Source organism: Gastrolobium bilobum, unplaced genomic scaffold (assembly GCF_033153095.1).
Source record: "Gastrolobium bilobum isolate Gb01-03AN ecotype WA unplaced genomic scaffold, APGP_CSIRO_Gbil_v1 utg1154, whole genome shotgun sequence".
NCBI lineage: Eukaryota > Viridiplantae > Streptophyta > Magnoliopsida > Fabales > Fabaceae > Gastrolobium > Gastrolobium bilobum.
The window spans coordinates 55,189-76,105 of NW_026898337.1; the positions used below are offsets into that span (position 1 = coordinate 55,189).

At 33.3% G+C, this 20,917-nt stretch overlaps 2 protein-coding genes across 3 annotated transcripts; one reads left to right on the forward strand and one right to left on the reverse strand.

The window, feature by feature from the left end:
- Positions 1 to 1,759: 1,759 nt before the first annotated feature.
- LOC133314977 (uncharacterized) lies at positions 1,760 to 6,785 on the reverse strand. Of its 2 annotated transcripts, none has more exons than XM_061516527.1 (3): positions 6,439 to 6,773; positions 3,446 to 3,964; positions 1,760 to 2,608 (listed from the first exon to the last, which is right to left on the reverse strand). In XM_061516527.1, the coding sequence occupies exons 1-3, from the start codon at positions 6,700 to 6,702 to the stop codon at positions 2,369 to 2,371; spliced, it is 1,023 nt and encodes a 340-aa protein (XP_061372511.1). In that variant the 5' UTR covers positions 6,703 to 6,773; the 3' UTR covers positions 1,760 to 2,368. The 2 variants fall into 2 exon arrangements, with proteins under 2 accessions (XP_061372511.1, XP_061372512.1); XM_061516528.1 differs by lacking the exon at positions 1,760 to 2,608 and adding an exon at positions 2,629 to 3,029 and having other exon boundaries at positions 6,439 to 6,785.
- A 7,782-nt stretch (positions 6,786 to 14,567) lies between these two features.
- Positions 14,568 to 16,260, forward strand: LOC133314992 (uncharacterized). Its single transcript, XM_061516547.1, has 6 exons — positions 14,568 to 14,634; positions 14,722 to 15,152; positions 15,206 to 15,536; positions 15,699 to 15,724; positions 15,823 to 15,949; positions 16,061 to 16,260. Exons 1-6 carry the CDS (start codon positions 14,568 to 14,570, stop codon positions 16,258 to 16,260), a joined length of 1,182 nt encoding a protein of 393 aa, XP_061372531.1.
- The last annotated feature ends 4,657 nt before the right edge of the window (positions 16,261 to 20,917 follow it).

A 20,917-nucleotide genomic window follows, 5' to 3' on the forward strand; every position in this document is an offset into this window, starting at 1 on the left:
GGAGGAGGTTTCTTGCTGGATAATGATGTTGGACGGTGGGACGTTGGCAGCGACGTGAGGTGGGGAAGGTGGGGGGGGGGGGTTGCTGTTTGTATTTTCGTTTTCCATTAGATGGAATTAGGGATTCGGCGCAAGGTAGGGGAAAGAAGAGGTTGGATCCGGGTCAGGTGTTTTAATAAAAAGTGACGGGTGGGTGCGGGTCGGATAAGTGGGATATTAAAAAAAATGGTTCAGATAGAATAAAAAATAAGAAACTGATGTGCCTGGATCGTAAACTCTAAACTGATACCATGTAAAACTGCTGAATACTAAAATACTTTCAATTCATTCATACTTTACCTCTTTAATTGAGGTGTATTTATACACAAGTCATTTATAAACAGAATAAATCTAAAGCCTAAAAATCCTCTAACAATTCCCTAAACAAACTTTCTGTTACAAACAGTAATTCAAAAATACATTTACAATATTTCAAATTCAAAACTTCCTATTCTAACACAAACAACTTTTTTTAACTTTCTTACCAAACTCAGTTTTCTACCCTATTTCTATAATTGCATTTACCTAGTAAAAAAAATATCTCCTTTACCAAACGCCTCTGGAAATGGATCCTCTCATGTGTCAAAAAAAATGATATGGTCATGTGAGAAGATCACAACCATACAAAGCTAAATCAACGGTTATGATTTTATAACTACCTATTTTATCATTTTTTTCTCTCTCTTACTTTTTTACCATTGATCTACCTTTGTATGGTTATGATTCTCCACATGACATAGTAATGTGAATTTTCACATTAGAGGATCCGAATCCAACGCCCCTTATAAGGTCAGGTTAAGGCAAAGGCAGGGACTTGATCAAGATTCACAAATGACGTGTGGCCAAGTACAGTGAGAAGTGAGAACCGATAGATCGTGGACATATCCTCGTTCTAAACAGTTTTTGTGCTTGTTCAATCAGAAAACATAAAGGTTAAAAAAAAAAAAATAAGTAAACGAGTAAAATCGAAATGAGATAGAGTATTTTGATTGTTACTTATTATTATTATTTGATTAAAATACAATCATTTAAATTCATTTTCGTATACTATAGGAATGGTTAAAACGAGTACAATAAAATACAAATAAAAATGTGAGTTCAAATCTCGTTGGTCGATATGAGAATTTCGTTGGTGAACGATCAGTAATTCCTTCCAAAAATCCTCGAAGAGATTGAAAGATCTGTCCTCTCCTAATAAAATATCATTGTCTAACTCCACTTAAACTTTAATTATTGAGAAAAAAAAAGTTGCATTCTAATTTTGATATTATCACTTTTTTGTTAGACCCAGAAAAAGTAATTTCTGATATTCAAAAAAAAGAAAAAGTAATTTCAATCCTAAACTTTTAACCCCTATTTTTCGTCAACTATTAAAATATGCACAACTTAGATGAACCCTAACTTTTAGGTCCCGTTTGGAAAAAATATTAAAATAAAACTTAAAGCTTCGATAAGAAATTGTAGCTTAAACAATTAGCTTATGGTTTAAGTAGCTAATCAGAGCTTATTTTGAAAAATAAGTTAATTTGCATTTGGATGAAACACTGTTAAGTACTTACAACTACTAAAATTGTGAGAAAAAAAATACTGGAACATGCCTTTCGTACAATTTTATGGCTGAGTGATTAATTTCGATTCTAGGAACACACTAATCTTCACATCACACTTACAGTAGAGGAATATGGTGGTTAGAAAATGTAGAGAACAAAAGTTGAAATTTATTAAGATTCATGGGCTTTGCACTAAATTAACTCCGTACCGTCAAATCATGACGCCTAATATATAGTATTCAAAAAAAAAGAAAAAAAAAAATCATGATGCCTATATGAACTGGGCATATTTGAGTTGTGGAAATCTAACCGCAAGCTTATACATATTGGGCTTGCAAAAAGGAAAATAAAAACAATCTTTAAGAAATCATCTAAAAACCCGCTTAACCAAAGAATACAATACATTATGCAATATTCTTCCTTTTGTAATGGCCTAATGGGCAATATGATGAAGACATTATGTCATTATAAAACCTTTAATAAAATAATTAAAAAGCTCACAATCTGAAACTCCTAATTCCAGGTGCCAAGCACTTGAACAGTGGAAACTTACTCAGTGTCCTTTCAGAAAAATGTTACCTCTGAAAATTTAGTCATCTCTACCAAAGCCATGCAAAAGGGCATAAAAATCTGAAATCATAATTCAAAATCTCACAATACTAACTTCCTTTGAACTTGGCTGGAATATTTCTTGAGCAACTTTACACCCAACATTAGGTTCCTGGAGATTAAACTGATATCATTTTACAAAACTGAATCCTGGCAAAAGATTTGGCCTTTCAAGCAGACTGGGTTTCTGGGCTGCCCTCATTCTCTTCACTGCCCTCAGAAATTTCACTTGTGACATGTTCATCTTGCGGTGCTTCTTGTTCAGGCTTCGCAGGTCCTGGACCAGCTGATACCTTCACCATTGATGGACGCAAGAGGCGGTCACCAAGTTTAAAACCCTTTCTGAATTCTTGAATAATGATGCCATCCTCAAATTCCGCAGAATCCTCACGCATAATTGCTTCATGTAGCTTTTACAAGTAAAATGAAAATATATTCATCAGAAAAATGCTCATGACTGTCTATCTCCCATACCTTCAAAAACTACTAAATAAAAAATTCATGAAAAACAGACCCAGGCGTCTAGTTTCATTCCAGGTAGTAGCTGATACAAAATGTTGAGTCAAATAAATCATCTTACAGCAACCAACTGAAAATAATTCTCTAAGAAAATATGTTGAGATTCTCATACATATTTTTGCTGCAACGCCTTTTTTTCCTTGACATTTTTTGGAAACAATTTTAAACTCACCAAGTTGGCTCGAAACAATCAAGAATTGCTTTGACTTAAAAGCGTATCAAGGTCTTCAGGAAACCTGAACAAACTTGATTAAATGTTTGAAAAAATTCATCAAGCACGCGATTGAATTTCGAGCCAACTGGTTTGTGTGCCTGCATCAATCATAGATGACAGCATTATGTGAAAAAAGAGAGGTGGGACATGTCAAAACAAAAATTACAACATTTTCATGGAAAGAAAAAAAGACTTGAAAATCTCGAAAGAAATATTGCAACAATTCAAAGACAACAAAAACTATATTGCAGAAGTCAAACAGAGCTTAAGTGCAAAGTGTCCACCAACAAAATTGACAATTAAACTGGCTGGTGTACAAAACAAAATATATTGTATTAAAGCAATGTAATATAAACTGTTTGGTACACTCCAAGCTTTAAAAAAAATTGAACTTATCAGTTTCATTTTTAGATAAAACATTATCAAGTATCAACTACATGATAACTAGATTTTTTTTCTTGGAAGTCAAATATATTTGAATTCTACTATAAATTGAAAATGCTGATTAACTTACCAATGGATCAAAGGGTCTTCCAACTGTCTCCACTGATTCAACTCCAAGTGAGGATAGAATTTCACTGAACTGTTTATATATGCTCTGATAGCTGTTGCTTATTTTCTCCTCTGCCTCAGTTTCCAACTTAAGCTGAGCTTTTGCTCTCTCAAAATTATCCAATACAGGCAACAAACTCTCCACAACTTCCCCCTGAGCATTTGTGACCAGTGAAAGGCGATCTCTCTCAGTCCTCTTCCGGAAATTGTCAAAGTCTGCACTAATCCTTAGAATCCGATCTCTTTCTATTGATAACTCTTCAGATAAAGAAGCTATTTTCCCTTCAAGACCTATTTTCTCATCTTCAATGGATTTTAATGATTTCTCCAACTCAGCAACTTTGACTTCATCATTATCAGCTAATGCTTCTTTGTAAGATTGCAGTAACACTATGAAAGGTGAAGCAGGTGTTTCACCAGCATCGCTGACCTCGTTATCCCCTGTACTGTCCTCCACACTAACAGCACCTTCTGAAGAGTCCTGTTACATTAGTGTATCAGAATATTGAGGTAGGACAAGGAACTAAAACTAAAACTTCAAATTCTTGACCACTATTTCATTTATTAGAGGTGGCCAAAATTCCAAATGTCAAATATATGTATTCCTCAAGGGTGAAATCATACTCAGAAAAGAGGGAAGGGGTAGTTAAAAAAAAGCTCCACTAAGAAGAGTGAGATTGGTAATCACACATAAACGTCAACAAGGCTTTATGTAATTTTAAAATGTTTCTTAAATTAGGAAGAACAAGAAACAAGCATTGTGATAAAGATGATGGTGATCCTGCAAATGCTTAAGAAAATAACATACAAAACACAAAAATATAATATTAAAAAACTAAAAAATAAAATAGAAAGGAGAATGAGAGACATGGAAAGCCACAAAATATAGACAGGAAAAATACCACATATCATAATACTTGCCTACAAGGTTGTCAAACTAAGTAAACTCATGGGGGGAGAGTAAACTAGTTAATACAGGATCAGTAAAAACAAAAATAATTCGTAGTGGGGTTATCTTTGTAATTTCAAGATATCATTATTGATTTTTGTCCAAGAAAAAGCCTCTTTGCAAGTATACAAGGATAAAGCTGCGTATAAGGATTGTTCTCAGTTCTCATTCGGTCATTCCTACCCTCGCTAGTCAGAGTTTAATTGGGAGTGGATTTTTTTATTATTATTATTGATTTTTGTGGCTTCTGTTTATAGGTAGTATTTTAGGTTAGATTTAAATTAAGTGTTCAAGAGTCTTACTCGTAAATCCCAAGGACGCCAGATGGGCTCGCGTCTGTCAAAGATTACAATTTGGGAGTTGTTTTCTTGTACTTGCTTTCTTCTAAGTTGCGCCTATGAAGTTGTAGACTTGTAGTTTAATAATTGCAATTTGATATACCTACGAAATTAGGTTGGAAGGTCGTGGAATCTAAAAGGTCTTAGCTTGAACCATAAAAGCTAAGCCTCAGCAATCCTATTTCCTAAGTATTAAACACATAATTATCAAGAAAAGCATTCTTCTTTCCTGATCTGTTACATTACACCAGAAGAACCACCCATTGGCTGTGTTTGACTCTTTATTTTCTCAATCCTCTGCTCCTTAGTAGAAGTAACCCTAGATAGACTCTAGCCCCACATCACAAGCTTATCTACTGCAAAATTAATTTTAAAAACTATATCATGGTACCCTCAACTCAAGCAAGCCTACAGCGGCGGTAAAGCTGCTCCTTGGTGACTAAAAGGTCATTGCCTCATGGGTTTGAATCCAAGAAACAACTTCTTTGCAAAAGTACAAGTGTAAGGTTGTGTACAAGAAATTTCCTCACCCCTACCCTTGAAGTGGTCTTTTTACAATATCATAGTACCATCAAACATTAATTGGTAGCATTAACATTGAACATCCAAACATTTTAGTCTATGGGCAATCTTGTGGGACATTATAGTACATCTAATGTGGGTCTAATTACAGAATTTTGTTGCAAGAGCATACCGATAATACTTTTGAAGGAACTGGGTGAATGCCAACTATCTCAAAGCCTAAATTTTCTGGAAGTTCCTTTGCAGCATGTTATGCTCCATATTTTTATATTTAGAATTTACAAATTTGTTTCTGGTTATATCCTGAGATTCCTTTCTTCCTTTACTCTGATCACAGTCCTACATCCTCTTTCACCCTATTGGTCTCCCACCCACATCCCTAAGCATTTACAAGCTCACAACTTACAAATGTCACTCAAAATTTAAGCTTTGCCTAGCTTTCACACTCCTTCAAATTAAATAATGGGAAAAATGTTTCTGCTTTTGCTGCTAAAAAAAATTTCTGTCACACTTAACATAAAAATGAGTGGGTCCCATTGTAAAGAGAAGAGAGATAAAATATTAGTGGATCAAAGGCACATTTCCGCATTTAGTACGTCATATAACTAAAATTAAGAAAGTGAGCAAAAGAACAGGAAAATAAGATACTAAGAACAAAACCAAGCTTAAACTGATAGTTGATATCGCAATACAAAATGTATGATCATAATAAGGGGATTTCAAAGTTAATCCACCATATCAAATATCCATTCAATCTTATCCAATGAAAAATACCACAAGCTAAAAAAATGGCCTCCCAAGACTTTGCAATAAGGTGAGTACTTCAGGTGTTACTATGACATGAAGTAGTTGTCCTTACCAAATATCAAAAGCAAATTTTCCCCTCTAATTAACATTCCCCTGTTTCTAATAGCAAGTTCATAGGGGCAAAAAAAAAAAAAAAAAACTCTCATTTCAATACATCTCTTCTCACTAACAAATTTTGCACACGGAAAATGCTAAAATTCGACACATTTGGAATCTAAAATTCAACGTGGTTCCAATTTCATGTACTTCCTCAGCTTCCAAAACAAGGTGATAAACAATTAATAAAAGAAAAATGCATAGAATTAAAAAAAAAAAAAAAAAAAAAAAAAAAAAACTCACCTGAACTTCAAGCTCTGGTTCTTGAACTTGCGGGGCCTCGGTGTCGCCGTCAAAAGCAAAAGGAACGAACTTGACGGACCGCAGGGAGGGAATGCTAGAGAACCGCAGAGAGGTGAGGGGTGAGGGCCTCCTCCTGCAGGTAGTGCTCTGTCTGAAAGACGAAACGACAACGCATGAGGGTTTCGAGGACTTGGAAGAGCTGGCGGATGCCGTGCGCGACGGCTGTGGTGGCCGGAATGTCGGAGTTCTGAGGATGGTGGCCATCGATAGAGAGATAAGGGGCAGGTGGCGAATGTGGAATGCCTAAGAATTGTAAAAAAAAATGGTGGGAAACGAGGCCCGTTTGATAAGGTTTATGTAGTTTAATCGGGCGGTGGTGGTTGCCACTTGCCACACATTCGTTGTAGAGGAAAAACCCTGAAGGAAAGATCTGGAACAATCGCGAGTTGTCGCCGTCACTTCATTTTAATTTCGGTTGTACACTTAAATATTATAAGATTAATAATAAGTTATAAACTTATAAAAAATAAAGTTAAATATTTTTATATTTAGATTATGGGTAATAATTTTTTTATTCTACACGAGAAAATTATTATTTCCAATAAATTTATTTGTATAGTTGAGATTCTCGGTAAGGAAAAAAGAGAAAAAAAATAAAGTGAGACTCACTTCAAACTTATATGTAAGAGATAAATTTTTTTTTTTATCTAACATAAGAATAATAAATTCTTAATTTATAACTCTTATTATTTATTCAGCAATTTTATTTTCAAGGACTTGCTTGTCAAGTTATTGTAGCATCTTGTTTTCTTCAATATAACTGTTGATCTATTGTAGCTTCATATGTTTACTGTTTAGTTAGTTATATGCTCTCCCATTTATCAGTTGACCAACTTGGCAACATCATAGCATGCAGCAAGATATAAGTGGTCCGAGAGAAGAAACAATTTAGAATATTGACTACTAGATGCCACTAATTTCTTGATGATTGAAGAAATTTAAAATGAAGAGGACAATGACAAGTAGCCTTTTATTTATTTATTTGTTTATTATTTTATTACGTTTCGCTAAAGTACTGAGAAGCAGGTCCCAAATAACTGATAAGTGATAACACAGTTCATATGCTTCTGACTCAAGTCTAGAACCATAGCATAAAGAAGTAGGCAGAAAGATATAAGAACAAAGGTTGTGTGTTGTTAGACAGAAGAAGTACTTTTAACAATGCAAAGTTGCTTTGCTTTATAGAAAGAGACATCATTTTTTTCATTGTCACAATATATAATTGTATGCCACTACTAGTTAAGCTTAACAAGTTTTTCACTTCTTGTCACTCACAAAACAAACTCTGAAAGCTAATATGAATTACACTGTTCTCAACAAGTTTTATTGCTATAGATTTTAGGAGAAGAAGAAGGAGCTACTTAAGAAGGAACTTTAGATCTTGTAGCTAAAGCAACTATAAAGTCTCTGCAGTCCCCAGATGGAATTCCTTCATGTATAACCTCAGCGAGTTCCTTCTCATACATCTCCTCGAAAACCCTTCTAATCTCATCCATGTCTACCTCAGCCCTTCTTACCAATGCTCGTGCCAAAGTTCATCTGTCCCTTGTTTCCCCTTTCATGCTTGTATAGAGTGCCTGCTATTACTAACCCAAATTGTAACTTCTTTTCAAATAATCAATCTCCAACTAAACTATTTTATAGGAAGTGTGAAACAACAATTTGGGAACAGGCTAGAATCATGAGATAATAGGAAACACCTAGAGGGGGTGGATAGGAGTTTCATGTTTTTCAAAAAAAAAAAAAAAAAAATCGTGCATAGAACTTAAACTTTGATATACCTAGTGAAAGTGAACTAATTCAGCTCCTGAGACACAAGACCTTAACTATGATGATCAGACTTATTTAGGTGTCCTAGAATTATCTAATGAAGACTCAATCAAGCAGCTTGTATACTACAAAGAATGAATATACAAGATCCCATAATTGCCCAAATTTTATTCTATACGATGTATAGCAATAAAAAATATACCTTTAAGCTTTAACAATTTCATATGCGCAATTGTATTCACTTATCACGCTAGTTGTAACAATAATCCAAATTATATAGATTCCAAAGTTTAACTAACACGACTGACTTTATGAACTTTAGGACAAAATTGTACTTATAAATACAGTTTGCTATGTTGATCAGAGGCAAGGCTAATTTAACTGCTGTAAATTTCACATTCACATTATAACAGATTCACGTGTTATGGTTGTACTAATATGCCAATCAGAACAGACTAATGAAGCAATAGAGATAGGACAAATTAAGAAAAGCAAATGGAAAAGTAGTGAATTCAATGTCCAAGCAGATTATTAAGAATGAATTGAATTTTACCAAATAAATTCAATGGGTAATCTAATAGACTAGAATTGTGAGCTGTCCGGCGATCAAAAACCGGATATATCTTAATATAGGGTAGCTCTTATGGTAATGGTATGAACCAAGGTCCTTCAGAAGCTTTCATATGCTATGAGACAATGATAAAGGGGGGAAGGGTATGATGTTTAATGGTCAAGGTGGTTTTCCAATTGAACAGTAATGTGTATTTATAGGTGGGATTTAGCATTTAATGCGAAAAGGGCGAGTGAGGCTGGATGGGATGGTTTCATCCGCCGTCAGTTGTATTTGCCTTTGTATAAGGCGTTACCATGGCTGCGTGTTCCTGGGATTGAGGGGAAAAGGTACCTACTTCCTCAGAGGGAAAGGTGACCTGAGGGGCTTTAAGTGTGGGCTGGGGTATTGGGCCTAGGCTTAGGGTTATCCACTTGAGCTGGTCAAAACAGAAGCCCCCCGGTTTAATAGCCTGCAGAGTCAGGATAGTAAGATGTATCAGGTCAAATCCCGAGCATATACACTAACTGAGTTGTGGGAGGGCGAACGTGCCTTGATCGTTGTCTCATAAAGGGAAATGGTTCCATCTGATCACCAATGATAGGGTGTTGTTGCATCCAGTCGCCAAGAATTCTTTATCATCTTACTTAAGATTGTTTTAGTGTTTTCTTGTTTCTTCATTTTGCAAGGTCTTGCAAATGTGTCGTTTTGTGTAATCGTATCATATGCTTACTGGTCTTGATTTCCTATAGCTGGTCGTGGCCACGTGTGAATTTCCGAGTGGAGGAAATTCCTCTTTTGACAGTTTTTCTCTTGATTGATACGGCAGTTACGCTTCATCTTCTGCTGCAATTAACGCGACGAGGCATATTTAATGCGGCGTGGGGGTGCATTTAATGCGGCGCGAAAGTGTGCTTTCTTAGAAAAAGGCAGAATTTCCCTTGATCCGCGCCATTGATTTCATAAAACTGCCCTAGATCCAAAGTTCTTCATTTGTCTTCGATCTGTGCCATTGATTTCAGAAAACTGCCCCAGATCCAACGTTCTTCGTTTGCCCAATGATCTTATTTAGGAAGATTGTCTTCCCTCCCTTTTTCTTTTGTTTTCTCCGGTTTCTTGTTTGTCTCTGAACTTTCATCTTGTTCACTCTTCCCCTTTACTGAAGTTTTCGGTTTCATCTCTTCACTTCTTCCAAACTCACTACTTTTAGCAGGTATATCACTCTTCCTTTCTTTGGTTTTTCTTTCATGCTTTCGTTATTTTTGTGAGGGAAAAAGGTTGAGTATGGTCATTTTCTATCAATGTCTTTGTTGGAATAGCGAAGATTGAGGAGATCGATTTGAATGAAGTAAACGTTGGGTCTCAAATTCGCGAACTGTTTGTTCGCCATATGGAAGTTACGGGTACAATAATAGAGTCATTCCACGGTCCTCCTCCACCTACTGTGGCAGAGGGGGGAGATTAGTTGTCTTGGTGGCAGACCAAGTGGTGGTTTCGATGGTCTTTCTGAACTAGGGGAGTTGAAGGGCCTTATGAAAGAATTCCTGAGTTTTTAGGCTTCCAGGAAGAAGATATCCGTAACATGGTTCCTCGTCGTGGTCGTAGAGGAAATCGAAATAGAGGAGGACGGTGGGGAAATCTTAGAGGTCATGGCAGTCGAGCTGAGCATTTTGATGGTCAAGTAGGTCAGCAGTCTGGTCGCCCTAAGTATCGAACCCAACATACTTTTTTCTCACGCCTTATCTGTAACATAAACTGAGACCCTAGAAACCAACATTTACCAATGCTCTTTCGTTGCCCTATCCCCATCCGCGTTGTCAGATATATTCCTCAGATGCTAAAATCTTTTCATCGTCGAAAGATGGATGAGTCCACGGACAACCGAGAAGGTAGATTGCACCCGGAGGACGATCGAATAAGGCGTTATGGTATTTGGGATGCTATAGTTAGGGATTTACGATTAGATGAGGTGTCGCAGGCTTGGTTCCGTAGCGAGCTGATCAATTCTGATTTGAGTTCTTCTACTGATTCTTCTTCTAGTGGTTTTTCAGGATGTCACATATTGGTCTTCTTGCAGTCTATCAAGAAAAACACATTCGTTCCCAAGATTATAACTTTATGGTCTCTTTATAGTTCAGTCACGGGAAACACATTTGTTCCCAAGAATGAAGACCAATTGCGCAAATGCACGCATCAAGTAATAAAGGGGAGTGTTTAAGTCTCCGATTATTGTTCGCACAGAGAAAGTATTGCCAAACTTAATTTTAAACTATGTTAAAGAATAAAATAATGGATTAGCTGTATTGAAATATTCTGGTTAGTCGTTCCCCAGTATCAAAGTGGTGTCCCTCTGTGACAAAAGGTGTAGAGCAACTTAAAAAAAATTCCTCACATCATTATATATTTAAGTTCTTCTTAATTTAAGGAGGAACGATAAGTCATAGGAAAAGATATTGTTTGTGATGTGAAAAATTTGCAAAAAATGAGGTGAGCAGCGGAAAGCAGTAATAACAGGATTAACATGGTGAAGTGATGAATGGAACGGCGAGTTAAAGAAAAGGAATGGATACACTGATCCACTATTAAACTTACTATAGCATATGCTCAAGACCTCATCCAAAGTATTTATTCAGGTCTCTTCATTGCCAATACTAATTCCTCATCCCTTGGGCTAAAATGGTATACAAAGCCTCATATTCCTATGGCGGCCTTATTCCTAACATTTACACTAGGCAGAGCCTCAATGAACAAGGGGGTCCCTTTTTCCTAAGGCAACCAGTGAAAGTGTTTCCACATTCTTCACTTTCTTCCTATTGTTCAACTATCTGAAATTCTTTCCTTATGGAAGTTTCTTTTTTAGTTATTTTCAAGTTCCGCTGATATAAGATATTACTCCACTTAAACAACAAAAACCCCATTGAACTAAATACAAGAGATTCAGTCAAAGAGATTTAACAGCTTCACAACTTTTCCATTCCAAAAAGAAATTAGCTCATGTTCAAAGACATAGCTTAAAATACAAACATGATCTTAACAACTTGAGATCCCATAGACTCGAGATTTAAGTTCATGAAGATGAAATGGTACAAGAGAAGTTTACAGACTCAGAAACTTAAAACACAATAACTAAATACGGTGATAAACAAGAAAGTGATAGTTTTCTTGTGAGGAGTCTCAAGAGGAGAATAGAACAGAGAAGGGTGTTGCACTAAAGTTACACCAACATGCCAAAGATTTTTGTGCCTTCATTTGATCTTTTATTTATAGGCTGGGAAAAATAGAGACAATCTTGTGATTATTGCAAGTCATTCCCTACACATTGGATCGAAGATGTCTCTTCCTTTCTTCAATCAGACGATGGACTTTTAATTAAAGGGAATAAGATTGGAACTAAGCTGTCTCATTTGCTTTGTTTTCCCAAGGATGATTTTCTGACACTTAGACTCGTTCTGCATCTTTGTTCACGCTGTTGTATGTCGCGACATCCTTTTTTGCTTTATTGCACGTGTGTGCCCTTTTTGGAGGCGTTTTGTAACCGTACTATGCAGAAAAGCAAAAAGCAGATCAAAAGTAAAAGTAAAGACATCTCACCACTATTTTTATCTCTTTCTTTTCTCGCTTTTCCATGTTGGCAGTCACTCCTCAATGCAGACTAACCTTTATTACATTTATACTAATATTTATAACATACTTGTCAAAAACGTCGCCGTTCGCGGGTTGCGGAGGACCATCGCGTCCAACCGCACCGCATTGCACCAGTCACAGGTCGCGTTTGAAACGGTTGCAATAGCGGTTAAAAATAGCGTCTGAAGCGGTGAAAAATGCGGATGTACTGCAACGAAGAAGAAAGACTTATAGGCAAAACAGAAGACTTGGATATTTTTGTCCTTTTCATTATTTAATATTAAAATAACATTGGGCCTCTCTTTTAACTTTTGGACCTCTCTTTTTCTTTTAAATACCACTGACGCACTCCACCAAATGACAAAGACCTATCTATTCAAGTCGGAAGCTTTCTAATTTCTTTTTATTTGATATATTCTATTTCACGGATTCCTAGTTGCATCTTCCTTTTTTGTCTTTTTGTTGGCAGCTTCTACGCATCCTATAAGTTTTCTAACTTTATTCTATTCTTTTTTTTTGTACCCTCCTTTTTTTATTTTTTTATTTTTTTCTACCCTCTTTTTTTTGGATTTTTTTTCCTGATTTCTTCCCCCTTTTTTTTGTCCTTCATTTTTTTTTCTTCGTTATTTTTTTCTGACTCTCATAATAGGTTAATGCTATGTGGAGTCTGGTCATATGTTACTTTCAAATTTTTTTTGTTTTTGATATATAGCTTTCAATTTACTTAAATAAAAATTATGTACTTTTTTATATTTTACAAACTGTGAATTATTTTTTGATACATTACTTTCAATTTTTTGTTAAACATTACTTTCAATTTACTTTAAAAAAATTGAATTATTTTTACAAAAGAATTACAAATTTTTTTTATAAAAAAAATTACATATTTTTTATTTTATTTTACAAACTGTGGATTATTAAACACACTTAATAATGTTTAAAATTTAATAATTTTTTGTTAGTAAAATAAGTAAGAAAATACATAATTTTTATTTTAAATAATTTTAAAATTTGTATTCAAATACAAAATAATATTTTTTGAAAAAAATATTATAAACTAAAAAAGGGAGGTTATAATTATAATTTTTTTTTACTATTTTATAAATGTGAATTATTGAACACATTTCTTTTTTTTTTCCTGTAATTGCACCACAAGACTTACATCACCCGTGTACTTGATTTCTTTTTTCCCCTATATAGTAATAAATGTAGCTAGTGATGGCAACCAATGACAGTACACAAGAGTCTCATTCTTCTTGTGCTTTGGTTAAACCCTCGGGCCCATATCGTGATATGGCATGACAATGGAATTCCTTGAAGGATATCAATAACAAAAGGAATATGACATGTGACTATGTCAGAAGACAACAACAAGTGGAATTACCAGGGCTAAATACCACCGAATGGGGATAAAGGGAGATGTAGAGCCATGTAAGAAAACCCCCCAAAAGTAAGAAATACTTTGAAGGAAGCGTATGAGAGGAAGCTAGCTCATAAAAATGCTTCCCTAAATGAGCTACAAGAAGATGATGATGATGAGCTCGAAGAGGTGGGAGAAATCCGTAACATTCGAACTGGAAAAAAGGGAGTAACATCCGGCAGTGATTCCTCTACTGTTCCTGCCAAGAAAAGCAAGATTGTGAAAGGTCCCATGGACCTACTTCTCTTAAAAAAACCAGAAAACAACATCAAGTTGGGGGAAAGGCAAACAAGCATCAATGATGCTTGTGATAAGAAGCTAGAGCCAGAACAGTTCAATATTTGAGAGGTTTTTAGTAACGAATGGGATACCTTTCAATGTTGTACGCTCTAGAAGTTTCAGGTTGATGGTTGAATCAATAGGGAACTATGGTACTTATTTGAAGGTTCCTTCTTATTATGAATGTAGAGTTACACTCCTTCAAAAGGAGTTAGAGTACACCAAGGAATTATTGAAGGAGCATGGATAGAGAGAGTAAACTACGGATGTTCTATTATGTCTGACGAATGGATAGATAAGAACGGTAGAACTTTGATCAATTTATTGGTGAATTGTCCATCAGGAACTATGTTTGTCAAAAGTGTTGATGCTTCTTCTTATGTCAAGACTGGTTAGAAATTATGTCAACTTCTGGACACTTTTGTGATGGAGATTGGTGAACAAAATGTTGTTCAAGTGGTGACCGACAATGGAAGCAATTATGTTTTGGCTGGTAAGAGACAATAAACTCATTCAATTGTTAATATTTCAATTTATTTGTGACTCGTTTTCTTATTTAAGTATATGCTTGTGATGTTAGGGAAATTTTTACAAGCCAAGCGATGTCATTTGTTTTGGACTCTATGTGCTGCACATTGCTTAGATTTGATGCTAGAAGACATTGGAAAGCTTGATAGAGTAAAGAGGACAATAAAAAGAGGCATCAGTCTAGTAGGTTTCATTTATAATCATTCACTGGCATTGAACACTATGCGGCAATTCACAAGCAAAACTGAATTGGTGAGGCATGGAGTGACAACGTTTGCTACCACATTCCTGACATTGCAGAGGTTGTATAAGCAGAAAAATAACCTCCGAAGGATGTTCACTTCTGATAAGTGGTCAATATCTAAGACTGTCAAAGACCCTAAGGGGAAAAGGACAACTGATATTGTACTCAGTACATCTTTTTGGAATGATGTAGTTTTTTGTCTTAAGGCTATGAGGCCTATTGTGGGTGTGCTGAGGATGGTTGATAATGAAAAAAAGCCAACAATGGATTACATTTATGAAGCAACGGATAGGGACAAATAAGCAATTCAAAAGCATTTCGTGGAATTGGAAAAGAAGATAAGTATAAAGATATTTTAGCTATCATTGATAAAAGATGGGATTGTCAACTTCATCATCCTTTGCATGCAGCTGGGCATTATCTTAACCCTCAATTTTTTTATTCTAATCCAAGGCTGGATGATGATTTAGAAGTGGTTAATGGTTATTTAAAATGCTTCGAGAGGCTAACTGCAAATACATATGAGATGGACCAAGTTATGAATGAATTGGAACTATATAAGAAAGCTCAGGGTCTCTTTGGCATGGACTCAGCCAAAAGACAAAGGGATAAAGTGTCTATTCGTAAGTATTTGATCCCTTTAAGCTTTTATTACTACAATTTATTTAACTAGTCATATTATTGAGTTATTATATTTTGTATTATAGTGCAATGGTGGGGGACGTATGGAACACAAACAAAAGCACTAAAAAAATTGCCATTAAAGTATTGAGTCTGACTTGCAGCTCTTCCAGATGTGAGAGCAATTGGAGTATTTTTTAGCATGTAAGTACATGCTCAATGATTTTATTTATAGAGCTTCATAACTGATTGTGAAACTAATATGTTTTATTGTTAATTATCAAATAGATTCATTCCAAGAGGCGAAGTAGACATGAGAATCAGAAGTTGGAGGACTTGGTTTATATTAAATATAACCAAACTTTTAAATATCGATTTGACAATCGTGATCTGATTGATCCCATTCTCCTAAATGGTATTGATGAAAGCAATGAATGGTTGGTAGGAGATACGGGTGGTGATAGAGAATAGAATGAGAATGAACTTGTATTTAAGGATGATACCATCACTTGGGGTGACATTGCAGATGTAACTAATGCTGATGAGCCTTTAATTTACACTAGACAGCAGACAAAGTCCATTGCTTTGCCTTCAAGCTCTAAGGGAAAGGAAATTAAAGAAACTGAAGGACTTGAAAATGTGCCAGAACAACTGTACAATATAGATACTAGTGACAGTGAGGCTGAAGCAGACTTTGGTGATGGTGGAATTCAAGATTCTAATTAGTTCTTTTTGACATTTAAATATGGAAACATAATGGAATATGTTTTGGATCTTTTAATTGACTACTTGAAATTTTTGTTTGTTTTGGAGCAATTCTTTATTATTATTGATTGTTTTTATTTTTTAGCATATATATGTGTGGTATATCTAGGTTCTATTAGTCTATTCTGTTATTTACGCTATTTTCGCAACCGCAACCCGCTATAGCATTTTTCAGGGTTGGCCGCAATAGGCCGCAATCTGCTTTTAACTACTATAATTTATAACTAAACCTATTAAAAAGGGCAGAACGACCTTCATTCTGCACTGGAAAATGAAGTATATCAAATGTATAGTCATAGAAGATATGACATGCATATATCAAAGAGACGAATGTGCTTGACATCACTTCAGTGACTTCACTAAATTATGGTTTTAATATCTCGAAATCTTTGTGCACATGATTAGAACTATTGTCCTTTTTATATCCGTGACTTGATTCCATGACTTGAAGATTTGACACAGTTCTAATAAAATAAGAATTTATTCTTTGATGTGTTTTTTAACATGATTTTAACCTATAATTCATTAATTAGGCTTGTGAAATTTCATGAAAGGGGTTATGAATATTTTAACTTCAATAGTGAGCTAGACTTATCCTATGCAGGGTATAAGACCCAATCCATAAGTGGATCAAAAGGTCTAATAGTAAATAAATAAAGGCTAAGGAAACATGTTAATCCTACATTGATGTCATCCCGCCCGCATACAACTATGATATCAGCAACTTAGAACTTTACACTCACTCTAATAGCCAATAGCTAAAGGGTAGACACCTGATTCCACCTACACCTAGAAGGCATAGACCACAAATAGACATCTCGCGCGCGGGATAGCCTGCAAGAGCCAACTCAGTCCACCAATGAGACTAAGTGTCACCTACTAAAGCGCTATAAGCAGGACAACCGACTAATATATAACATAGGCTTGAAGCCTATGTATGATAATCTAATTCATCTTAACTAAAGCTCATTGATTAAATATTGACTTGTCTTGCAAGTATACCCATATTTGTCCTAGCTAATTAAGACAACCCATCATCAAACTCTCCATCTTGTATAAGGATCCCATTGACATATCCACAAAGAAATCGCTCCTTAACATCTAGATTGCTATTAGACCAGACTTAATTGTGTGTGGTCTAATCCAATCTCTATTGGACTGATCAAATAGTTTATTGGCTATATAATGATTCTGTTTTAATGTTAGGATGAAATGTAAAATAAGATTAAAAATAAAAAGAAGAAAATGAAAGATTATTATATAAAATGAAAAAGTTATTTTAAATTAAATAAAACATTTTTAATTTTTGACTTACACTTTTAAACAAATTGATAAGTACTCTATTCATTTTCTTATTTAAAGTTAAATTTAAATAAGATAAAGGAAAGAAATCCATTTCTTTTGATATATCTTTTCTAAGCTAAAAGCTACTTTTAAGCTAAAGTTAAAAAAAAAGAGTTTAAGAAATAAAACTAAAAATTGTTTAGTGATTATATAAAACTATTGGAGAGATGAAATAATTTGTTGTTAGGATGTATTATTAGGGTAAAGAGTAAAATTAGTAATTACAAATTTAGAATAATAGTGAAATTGAAGAATATATATGAAAACTCTAAAAAACTAGTATATACCTTAAAAAAAAACTTCTCTTGGGAGTTTTAAGTTTTTGTTTTTTATTTATTATAACAAAAAAATATTTTTATAATATTAATTTTTATAAAAATATATTTGGCTAAGTTTCTACTTATATGTATATTTGATAGTGTTCTATTTTTTTTTGTTCTTAAAATTGTTTTGTAGGATAGTTAATAAAATATTTTATTTTTATTTTTTGTTTGTTTTAAAAGTTAAAAGTTAAAACACAAAATAAAAATAACTCAAGTATCCTCTAAATTTAATTCTAAAAACTAATTTTTTTTATAACTTTTAGAATTAGAACTATTTTCGTGAAACAACCCTTATCAAACAAGTTTTATTTTTATTCTAAAAATCAAAAATTATTTTTAAAAAGAATTCAAATAGGACCAATCACGGGCTTTTTTACCCTTTTGCCCCTCATTAATTAATTAATAACCATTTTGCTCCTGATTCGAAACTATCTATCAATGCCCCTCTTTAATCGACTACCTTGCATTTTTAATCGATTAAATGGTCAAAACAGGCAAAAATGGTTGTTGGGAGATTTAATCGATTAAATCTCCATATTTAATCGATTAAATATCTCAACAGACAACAAAGGGAAACAAGTCAGTATGATTTTTTAATCGATTACGTAGGAAGATTTAGTCGATTAAATCTCCCAACAACCATTTAATCGATTAAAAATGCAAGTTAATCGATTAAAGAGGGCATATTGGTGGATAGTTTTGAATCAAGGATAAAATATTTATTAATTAATTAATGAGGAGCAAAATTGTCAAACGGACACCAATCACTTCCCAATCAGACACTCCACCCCTTTCTTTCCTTTTTCCACTTTCTTGCCGACTTTTAAAATAGCACTCATATATGTCAAGCTGATTTTAATTTGATTAGTTCTTGCTATGATATATAATTTTTATGATAATTTTTTTACAGAAATAGGATATTATGTTTACTTTTCTTTTTATATTTATCCTATTTATTTTTTTAATACCATTAGATCAAAATTTTAATTAATTTTTTCTCTCTCTTTTTAGATTCTGATTTGATAATGTTAACAATTAATATATAGAATATATATGAAAAAAAATTAGATCTAATATCCTATCTTTTTTAAATTATATTGGAATTATAAGTATTCCGGGTAATAGAACATTTATATTATGAGCTAATGAAATATTAAACCTCCATAGTGTGTGTATATATATATATATATATATATATATATATGGGGAATATTAGTCTCATATTACATGGGAGTAATTCTTTCATGCTATAAAGAGAATCCAAGTGAGGCCCACTATTAAAAAGCAAAAAAGAAAAAAAAAAGAGGGGGTGTGATTTTTAAAGTGAGAGAAAATGAGATCTAATGTAAAATGAGAGTAGTTTTTCTCTATATATATATAGGGTTTGCTTTTTCTACGGTCAATGTAGATAACTTATCTACATTGAGCCCAAAATGACGTCGTTTTGAGGCAGAAATCACGGTATTTTTATAATTATAATTTATTTCAGGGTTATAATAGTATTTTTCATTATAATTTTTTAATTTTCTAACCCAAAACGACGTTATTTTGAGAGCAAATGTAGATAACTTATCTACATTCATTTTAGAAATATTAAAACTGTATATATATATATGAGGTAGGATATTCATACTACTAAATTTTTCTACTACTATTTCACTACCACTCTAATCACCATTGGATTCAAAAGTTATTTTTCTTTCTCTCTCTTTAATCAACTTTTTCTCTAATCCAATGTAATTAGAGTGGTAGTGAAGTGGTAGTAGAAAAATTTGATAGTATGAATATCCTACCTCTATATATATATATAAAAAAAAAAATTAAACCGACATGTTTAGGATAACATATTTTGTGTTGATATTGGTTTGACAACTTTGACTATGTTGATTGGTTGTGTTGCTGAGCGAACAATTCTCCTACCTCCTGCCTGTTTGGCATTCTGCTACAACTCATTCCACACCCTATTAGGATAGGATATTATTAGATGACTTCCCTCTGTTCAGTCCTTAACCAGATTTACCAAACCATTAGAAACATCTTCAGAAGTTTCACATATGATAGCATTGATATTGTAGTCAAGTCGTTACTCTTCCGGTCACCTAATACTATTTTACAGTTTTTGAGAAAAAAGAAGAAGAGAAAGTTAGCTCCATTTTATTTTTTACACGGGCATGAGACAAGAGAAACTATATTCTCATTTATCATTTTTAAAATGTTTAACCACATACTTTTTTCTTTAAAAAACCACATACTTTTTTCTTCAAAAAATTATTATTATTTTTTTTAAATTTACCTATCTAGTGCATCTATATGTCCTGCTATATTGTAAAAGAAAAATTATGTGCGGAGATAACGTATTTTGAAATGTTTATGTATTCTATTTTAATTTTAAAAAGGTAATATATGAAATAATGTAATATTATGGATTTTTAAGTTAACTGTGACTAATTTAAGGGATAGATAAGTAAAATAAAAATTATAAATTAACTTTAAATAGTTTAGATTGTGGACTTTTCTTTAAATTAAAATTTTCAGTAAAAAATAAATTCATAAAGTATAATAAGAATAAAAAAATAAAAAATTGAATATATATATATATATATATATATATATATATAAAATCGAATATATGTATATAATTGAATATATATATATATATATATATATATATATATATATAAAATTGAATATTCCCATTAAAACATAAAAACCACATACAAAAATTTAAAACTAAACGTATCTTAAATGTGAATGGTTATATTGCCTATTTATTTAATCTTTCTAATTTTTTTTATTTTTTTATTACCTTTAGATTAAATTTAAGTAAATGGTCTTAAAGAAAATAATTTTATTATTGTTTATCTCTTCTTATTTTTTTCAACTAACTATATATTTTAATTTTCTCTATTTCAATCGTGGATTTAAATATAATTTAAGGATATAAAAATTAA